At 39.1% G+C, this 10,000-nt stretch overlaps 1 protein-coding gene across 6 annotated transcripts in view; it reads left to right on the top strand.

Annotated features, from left to right (window-relative positions):
• The window catches only part of LOC147027184 (mitochondrial glutamate carrier 1-like), a 92,496-nt gene that overhangs the window by 17,704 nt on the left and 64,792 nt on the right, over positions 1–10,000 (top strand). For all 6 annotated transcript variants that reach the window (XR_015058721.1, XM_085883385.1, XM_085883384.1 and 3 more), the window contains exon 2: positions 6,317–6,391. Coding sequence is in view for 5 of the 6 variants with exons in the window: in XM_085883385.1 (XP_085739511.1) it covers positions 6,372–6,391 (20 nt within the window). In the remaining variant the exon portion in view is untranslated. The remainder of the gene's footprint in view (positions 1–6,316; positions 6,392–10,000) is intronic.

Below are 10,000 nucleotides of genomic sequence, written 5' to 3'. Positions count from 1 at the left end.
TATATATATATATATATATATATATATACATATATATATATATATATATATATATATATATATATATATATATACATATATATATATATATATATATATATATATATATATATATATATATATATATATATATATATATATATATATATATATATATATATATATATATATATATATATATATATATATATATATATATACATATATATACATATATATATATATATATATATATACATATATATATATATATATATATACATATATATATATATATATATATATATATATATATATATATATATATATATATATATATATATATATATATATATATATATATATATATATAAATACATATATATACATATATATACATATATATATGCATATAAATACATATATATACATATATATATATATATACATATAAATACATATATATATATACATATATATATATATATATATATATATATATATATACATATATACATATATATATATATATATATATATATATATATATATATATATATATATATACATATTTTCATATTTTCAATGCTCGGCATCCTCCATTGAACAAAGTCCTTCCTCGGTCCACCTGATTGCCTATCCACCTAAAAGGCTTTCATCTGCAGCTTCATGGAGTACTGCTCTCCTCTCTCACTTCAGGAGCAAATTATTTGTGAGAAAGGTTACAAAATAAGTGTAATAGGTTTCACCTGTATGTAATCAGTGGATTAAATAAAAAATTAATCTCCCCCACTTATATTCAGAGTTTTTAGATGCAACTCATTTGGTCAACCAACAAGGCAAGCATGAAGATCAAGGAGCTTTCCAAGGAAGTCAGACATAAAGTGGTGGAGAAGTACCATTCAGGAGAGGGTTATAAGAAGATTTTAAAGTCACTCATTATCCCTTTGAGTATGGTGAAATCCATCATTAAGAAGTGGAAGACGTATCTTACCACCCAGACTCAGCCACCGAGCAAGCAGGAAACTAGTTTAGGATGTCGCTGTTAATCCAACAATGACTTTCAAAGACCTGCAAGGCTTGATATCCGAGATGGCGATCAGTGTTCATCAATCAACAATATCCTGTTCCCTTCACAAAGCTGACCGATATGGGCAGGTGGCAAGAAAGAAGCCATTACTGAAAAAGACACATCTAAAAGCTCGTATTGAGTTTGCAAAAAAGTATCTTAATGATACTGCAGGCATACGGAGAAATGTTTTGGAGTCAGACGAGACAAGAATTAATATTTTTGGTCCAAATTCAAAGTGTTACGTCTGGCACAAACCTAACAATGCACATCACCCAGTCCATACAATCCCGACTGTAAAGGATGGTGGTGGCAGCATCATGTTATGGAGCTGCTTTTCATCAGCAGGGACTGGCAAGCTTATCAGGATAGAAGGGACAATGGACGGTGCAGAGTACTGGAGAATCCTTGATGAAAACCTGCTTGAGTCAGCCATGAATCTGAAACTGGGTAAGAGATTCACATTTCAGCAGGACAATGATCTGAAACACAAATCCATAGCTACACTGGAGTGGCTGAATAAGAAGAAAATAAATGTTCTTGAGTGTCCCAGTCAAAGTCCTGACTTGAACCCAATTGAAAATTTATGGTGAGACTTGAAGATTGTAGTCCATTGATGATCCCCATCAAACTTGGCAGAACTGGAGCAAGTTTCATGTGAACAATGGACAAAGATTTCACCATCTTACTGTTCAAAATTGGTAGAGACCCAAAAAGACCCATATCAGTCATTGCTGCAAAAGGTGCTTCCATCAAGTCCTGACCTTTGGGGGCTGACAACTTTTACAACCAGTGAATTTTGATTTGTACATGTGTTTTTTATGGGTATTCATGACATGTAACCTCCTCCAACTACAATAGTGTTTCGTTTGATCTCTCCAGTTATGAATAAAAAGTTCATTTTGAAAAATTGTTTCGAAATAATTCGTAACTCATCTAAATGTGGCATTATCGGTACGGGGTGAATACTTTTGCAGGTCATTGTGTGATGGAGCAGATGCGTATATGGTTGCATATATTGTTACTATTCTGGATTATAGCAGTAAGAGAATCACTCTCCTAGTGCAACTAGTTATTTTAACATATTTTGTTCAGTTAAGTGTTCTGTGTACAGGTAAGCAGATATACGTTGCGAGTGGATAAATAGGTCTCCGATACATGTTATTTTCTGCTTCTACACTCTGGTCTGCATCCATTTCCTACCTCACAGAGTGCATAAAACCCACTTCTCAGCCATTTACTACCTGCACTCAGCACAGAATGCCTTGCACTTCTCCCCCCAACCTCCTCACATGTCAAGTATGGGAACATGCGCTGGAGCAGCACGTCGTTCAACCTCCTAACAAATCTCCAAAAACTGCCTCGAACTGCCTTTATGCCAAGACATCAACACAAGATGACACATCCATCATCATTTAGGGTGACAGCATGCCAAAACCAATTCCTGGCAGCTCTCCACACCCCATTCCACTGGGATTGGGAAAATAAATGCACCAATCACGGAGAGAGAAGAGGGTCCCCCTGAGATGAGATTTGACCAACGAGAGGTGTGAGTCGGAGATAAAATGGGGAGCACACAAGAAGTCGAGGATGGCGGCTTGAATTGACCAACGAGAGGTGTGAGTCGGAGATAAAATGGGGAGCACACAAGAAGTCGAGGATGGCGGCTTGAAAGAGGAAGACAAAGAGGGGGGGAGAGAGAGAGAGACAGAGACAGAGACAGAGACAGAGACAGAGACAGAGACAGAGACAGAGACAGAGACAGAGACAGAGACAGAGACAGAGAGAGAGAGAGAGAGAGAGAGAGAGAGAGAGAGAGAGAGAGAGAGAGAGAGAGAGAGAGAGAGAGAGAGAGAGAGAGAGAGAGAGAGAGAGAGAGAGAGAGAGGAGTCTTAAGTTAGCTGTCCACTCTGCTCGAGTCTAGAGCAGTCTGGGTTCTTGTTCGTTTGACTTTGTCTGCCCTTTTGCTTCTGTTCCCTTATGCCTTATGCCTTTCACTTTCATTCTTTTACTTTCATTTTCGTTTATACACATCTTTCACTTTCATTCCCTCTCACCTTCTGATTCCCCTTGTGTTCTGTTTGCTGCACTCGAGTAATCTGGCTTTGTCACTGGACCCCTTCGGATGCCAAGCGGTTTGTTTGTGCCACAAGTGTTTGTGCTGCGAGTGTACACATCACCGAGCATGCGGAGAGGCATGGCTCAATGGCTCTTGATGTGAATAGAGGGACCAGAGTGGAGCATGGGGGCCGGGACCAGCGGACATTTGTGTCAGAATTATTGGGTAGCGCTGGCTCGATTGAGCGAGCGTAAGGTGTGCAGCGGCTCAAGTCGTCCCCATCTTCCTCCTTCTCTTTCTCTCCATCTAGCCTCTTGCCCAACTCTGCTTCCATATCAGATGCATGATTGGCAGCAACGTTAATGTTCAAGTGATAAGTGACAGTATAAAGTATTCGATGTTGCGAATGTTCGCTTGGGGGATAAGTATATGTGTCCTCTAAATACTTGCTTGTGAACCTCCTTTGTGCATTGGTTAGTGAAACACTGTTTAGCAAGGATTTGTGTCATGACTTCTGTCTGTTGTGATGGCAGCAAGAGGAGTTATCCAGAGGCGACATCTGTCACAGCATATATGTGGTGAAAATAGCGCCACCTTTGGTGGTATTTGGTATAACAAATCATCTTCCTTTATCTTGTGATATGGAGTATGATATGTTGCGATCAATAAAATTTCTTTCAAAAATGACAAAAATTATAAAGTGCATTTTGAAGATATGGGCCGCAGAACATTGCCAACTGAAGGTGGGCCGAGAAGGGTATTCCCGCCCGGGAAGGGTACTCCCACCCGGTAGTGTGCACTAGTATAGTGATTTTCCGAATTTCACACGATGTTTGGGGATTATTTCAAAGTATTCAATGTTGAGTTCGAAATGGAGGTTTTTGTATTCCCATGCCATCTTTCTTGTCTCTTTACGAGTTTGCCTTTAATGTCAAGATTGCCTGGGCTGTGTTGTTTACCTGAATATACCTGTGACATATCACCTGTCTCTTGATGTGCACTTCATGGGTCTCTCCATGGATTGTGTACTCCTATCCATATCTATAGAGGCTTGTGCTGTGTCGAAGGGGTTTTTTTGGTTGGACTTTCATCCCATGCTTTCGTGTTTTTTATCCCTTGCAGCATTTCTTCTTACTAGAAGTACCCACTCCCTACGGGAGCAGTCAAGGGGGTCATGTTATTATACGTATGCCTATTTTACTCCAAAGGGTCCCATGGTTACACACCCAAAAAATGGTTGCAATCGGTTCAGCCGTTTTTGCGGTACCTGGGAACAGATAGACGGACAGATGGTGAATTGAGATGTAAGATGGCCAACTGCTTTTTTATTGCATCATCAATTTTCTCTTTCATTATTCAAACAAACATTTAATCAACCATTTTTTATTTCTTATAGAAAGCACTCCTCATTTTAAAGAAAATCTCAATGGACTTGATGTAAAAAAAAAAGAAAGGGTAGGACTAATAATATTAAAAAATTTAAACAATTAACGCCATGTTTTCTGTAATTTATTTTTTCGACTGTTTTCATGTCATGGATGTTGTTTTATGTTCGTGTGATTTTTATGTTGGCTGAGTTTTATAAATTAATCCTCCCTCTTGTTATGGCTATATTTTATTTTCAAAGTCCGATTGGCATATTAAATGACAGAGAAAATTGTCCATTCATTCGTTTGTCCAAGTAGTAGTCTCATTTGGGATAATTTCCATTTGTGTCTTTTTCTGGGGTGGTCATTTTCTTCTTATATCTTGCTTCTTCTTGTGTGGCTTAATTGCACCGTTATATGTTGTCTACTTTTTATTTCTTAATGCATTTGAATGTGCGATAACAGAATAGACTTTCTCATGTAATGCTCTTTCCAATTTCGATGATCATATTGCAATCTTATTTGGTCCTTGAAATGTTTCTTACTTCCAGATGCTCCTCATGCTTCATGGTTGGAATAAGCATGGCAATTTAGGATGGTTTTCTTCTCCTCTTCACCCCAGATATGCAATATAATACCTCTTCTGTTCTTCGGAAAAGCCTGGTGTTGGCTTGGTGGTTAGGGTGGCGGCTTGGGATCCAAGGGTCCTGAGTTCAAGCCCCGTTGGCTGCTGAATTAACACCAGGGGGTTGACTCAGCCTGTCATCCTTCCGAGGTCGGCGAAATGAGTGCCAGTGTACTGGTCCCGGTGTATGCCCCGGTTAGAATAGGTGTACCATATCCCTGTGTGTCGTAAGAGGCGACCAGGGTTGGCGTGAGGAAGGGCATCCGGCCATAAAACATTGCCTCAAGAAAAAGCCAAACCCCTGCACAGCAAGGGAAAAATGGCTGTAAAAACGGTCATTATATTATGATATATTCTGTTCTTCGGAAGTGCAGTTTATGGTGTTCTTCTTGAGACAGGTAGCACTACCTTACAATTTTGCTCCAGAGTACATCTCTGGCTCACATTGAGGTTGAGGGGGGCCTTGTTTGCACCGGAGAAGTAATATTTCAGGTGCATGCTCTGGCAGTTAGAGATGGTTGCACAGTTTAATGTACTCTAATGTATGAGGGGTCTGTATCCCTTTAAGCCGTATTTTAAAGTTTATTTGTTGAGGTATGCCTTCTATTATGGGAATCTCACCTTCATTTTGGGGGCATAGATGTGTTACAACCAACCATGCAGTTTCCCTAATAAGACCCTGGGTCCCTGGCTGCTTCATGGTCACTGATACCACTCAGGTGAGTCATGCATGTAAAAGAGAAATACCTAAACGACTGTGTGCTTGTTGGCTGGCTGCTACTTGGTAACTCTTTTAATTGTTCATAATATTGCTTGTGTTCATATGAGGAGGTCACACATGGACCATTATAGTTTGGTTAGACCAACCCAATACTTTGAGTATTATTGTATACGTTCTTATGGAACACCAAAGAATCTAATAGCTTTTTCAACAAATGGAAAAAAAAAAACTTTTCTTGATCCACAGTACAATTTTCATGTAGTAAATGTGCGATATGTGATTTATACAATTTCTTATTCAACCCTAATCATGAATTTTCAATATCTAACCATTTGGTAAGTTAATAACAAAAACATCATATCTAATCACAAAAACGATGATGAATGCACTTCATTTTCTTCTAAATGCCTGAGTTGAATGAATAAACCAGATTTTTCAGTTCAAGAAGAAACAATAATGTTGTCGTGTTATAAATGTAGGCATTTTTGCTTTGCAGAAAATTGATCATCACAGCAAAATAGATCAGAACAACGTCGTCACAATCTCGAACCATGGGAGATCAGCGGATAAGGCAAGTACATGGCAGAACATTCCCCTGAAATATAATATACCTCCTTTATTCAGGAGTATAAGTACACCAAGCGGTTGGTTTATCCAATTATGGTCATATACTGTATATGTTACTGAATTAATTGTAAAATTCAGTCGAATGGAGCTGATTGATCATCATCTGTCAAATTCTGCAATAATTGAATGTTGTAAGTGGCTTTCTTAATATCACATGCAGAAAACTCTATTTGTTTTTCTAAAATGTATACTTTACTTTACATTTATTTCAATTATAGCAGGGGTCGGCAACCTTTCAGAAATGACGTGCGGATTGTGAACTTATCCACTCTTATTTATGGATCTGTATGCCATTGATACATTTTTAACATCAATAATAGTCCAACTTACATATTAGCATCTTCATTAATAAATAAATTAAAAGACAGATCTTACCATTCAATGTGATTCTTGCCCTTGCTTTCCCTTGCTGAATTCACCAATCTCAGGTTATTAGTTTGATACTTTAAGCAGCTCACAAGCCTCTGAGTGTTCAGTTGTTAACCAGTTCTGAGAGAGACAGAGAACTAACTTCATATGTGAAAATATCTGTTTCTGTTCACAGAGGTATGTAGATCCAAATGCTGAGAGCAGTGAAAGTGCCACTTTCTTCAAACAGTTAAATTTACAGGCAGGAACTTCCCAACAGGTCAGGATAGAGACATCGTGATCTCTCTTGGCAGCCTCAAGTGTGCGCCGTGGATCCCTAAACGTCAAGGCTCATAAGTCTGAGCATTGTAACTCAATGAGCTGCATTTCAAAATCCTCAACACCGATCCACTGAAACACTGTCAAATCCATGTCTCGGGTATCAAAGTTGTCTGGTTTGATTGGAAAGGAAAACATTGGGCCAAAACTCTGGAAATCTTGAAGTCTGACAGAAAAGTCTAATGCGAGTTCTTGCTTGTACATCCAGTGTTGGTAACACTGACAGTGTGATGTGTCGATAGTTCATTGAGATGTTGGAAATAGCAGAAATCGGAAGTGTCAATGTCTTGGGAAAAAACAGCAAGTTTCACAAGAAATGCCTTCCATGTTTCAAAAAGACCCATAACAGTTTGGCCTGCACCTTGCAGACGGAGGTTGAGTTTGTTTAGATGCACGGTGATATCCGTTGGAACAAGAGGGGCACTTGGTAGAGCACATACCTCCGCCATGTAATGCCTGATCCACGAGAACATATCGGGCCCAAATCATTTTTGAGATATCATGCTGTACAGTACTATATCGTTTTTGGCCCGTTACGATATATAATTCTGGTCTCTCTCAATGATGAAAAATCACTTCAAAAAATTTTTTTTTTCTGATGTCAATTCCTCTTTCCTCAAAATGATTAACAATCCATCTATCCATCGGGACCATACTCTGTGCAGAGCGTTGTTGCTGCCTAAGCAGTCTCCTTGGCTATTGGGCACAATCCTGGACGGGTCGCCACTCCGACACAGTATACCCGCTAGCTGGCACTCATTTTGCCATTCTTTGAAGGATGACGGGCAGAGTCAGCCCCACCTGGTATTAATTCAAAAGCCAAGGGGGATTTGAACTCAGGGTCCGAGGATCCCAAGCCTACCACCCTAACCATTAAGCCAACACCAGGCATATTAACAAATGTCTTCTCTATGTATTCCCCTGTTGTTATGCCATGCATGGGTGTGAGGCAGCATATATATTCTCAAGCTCCGTCCGAGTCACAGTATCTCACAACAACTGCAATCCATAGTACGTCATTTATATTCACATTCTCATCAAGCACGACACTAAATGACACTGAATCTTTTCACACAACCACCTGTTTGTTAATATTTTCTGCCATTTCACTTATACATCACTCCACTGATCTGGCATAAACAGGTACGTCTGATTCTGGAGATGATTGTGCCTTTATTGGGAAAACTATTGAACAAAAACATCTGAGCAACTAAGAAAAGCCTCTTTTATATATTCCCTATCTGTAAATGGCTTTCCATGTTTTGCAACACATTATGCGATTTGTTTTTTTCCTGACACAGACATAAGTAAAGACATTGCTTTGCTTTCCGTACCTCGCTATGGCCCGTTTGATTGATTGCGCCTTGTCCGCCTCATCATTGAAGTGGTTCTCATGCTTTGTCTGTAAACGTCGTTGGATACTTGATGTGCAGTAAACAACGCTCTCACAATATGGAGTACAAACAGCATTGTTTTTATGTTGAACAAATCCGTACTCTTCTCTCCAAGAAGGCTGAAATGAGTGAACCTCAAACTTCGCTTTCTATGGAACCGCCATTTTGTCAAAAAAACAAAAACGTCATCAGTGGCACTTACCATGAGATTTCCTGAGAAACAAGATTGACTGGACCCGCTAAACGTAATGTATTACAGGCAGTCACCGTTGTTCGTCTTATTTTATTATTGGGGAAGACGTTGAGCTCTTGGTCGAATGGTTCCGCACTGAAGTCATTTGGCGAGTTTAAACAATTAAATAGCACACTACGCATCGGTCGGTGTTGTGACGTCATTGTTGTTTCGTGCAGAATGAAATTCCTTAGCTCCTTCTGCTGAGGAATTGCACAGCGTCGTCCGGTCCTCATTTAGATTGTCTGTGTCGCGCGAATATTGTATCGCCATACAGTACGTATATCCATTGCCAGCAAGACGACAAGCATCAGGAACCGAAGTTGTTAACAATGAAGAATCTGCACCATGTTTTTCATCTTGCCAATGAGATTATTGAAACATTTCGTTCTGAAGATATTAATCAGCCAATAATCATACATGACAACTTGTCACGTTATCGGGAGACATACGATGGGAAAATTTGTTATGGCACACAATCCAAACTGAATTCTTTCTTTAAGTAGGCCCTAAATTATGCTACCCAATGAAAGTTCTTGTTTTTTTGTATTTTAGAGATTGACAAAGCAGTCAAGCATAGTTTTTAATCGGGTTTTTTTTTCCCAACTTAGTTTCTTCGAATAACCTGGTGTTGGCTTAGTGGTTAAGGTGGTGGCTTGGGATTCTTTGGTCCTGAGTTCAAGTTCGGTTTTTCACTGAATTAACACCAGGGGGTTGACTCAGCCTGTCATCCTTCCGAGGTCGGCGAAATGGGTACCAGTGTAGCAACCAAAAGGCTGCACACGAAGGGAAGGGGTATTGTTGGATTTATTAAAAATCTGGTATTGGTGTGGCGCAGGCATGATGGGCCGAATGGCCTCCTCCTGCAAATAATATATTTGTAATTCACCGTTCGTTATACTTTTCTTGCACATACCACTCAAAATCATCTCGCATGCCACTCATGGCACGCGTGTCATACATTGCTGACCTTTGATTTATAGTAATATTATTCCATGTGTTTGAAATGTCCGTGGCGTATAATGATGGAAACACAAAAAAAACTGGATGTAGAACACAAATACTCATGATAGAATAGCAGGTGTAAAATTTAAATGCTCTATAGTACTGCATCAGTCATGTGATGATGTAGTACTCTGTGATTGGTCATCATACAAGCAATAAGAAAGTGCCCCATCTGCAGTCGGACTATAATGTTATAGATGGTGCTATTATTGTAAGGTAGTGAATGTGGGTTGAC

This window comes from Eptatretus burgeri, chromosome 5 (genome assembly GCF_056783735.1).
Source record: "Eptatretus burgeri isolate ZD-2024b chromosome 5, Ebu_testis_v1, whole genome shotgun sequence".
Classification (NCBI taxonomy): Eukaryota; Metazoa; Chordata; class Myxini; order Myxiniformes; family Myxinidae; genus Eptatretus; species Eptatretus burgeri.
This window is presented reverse-complemented; position numbering and strand designations above follow the sequence as displayed.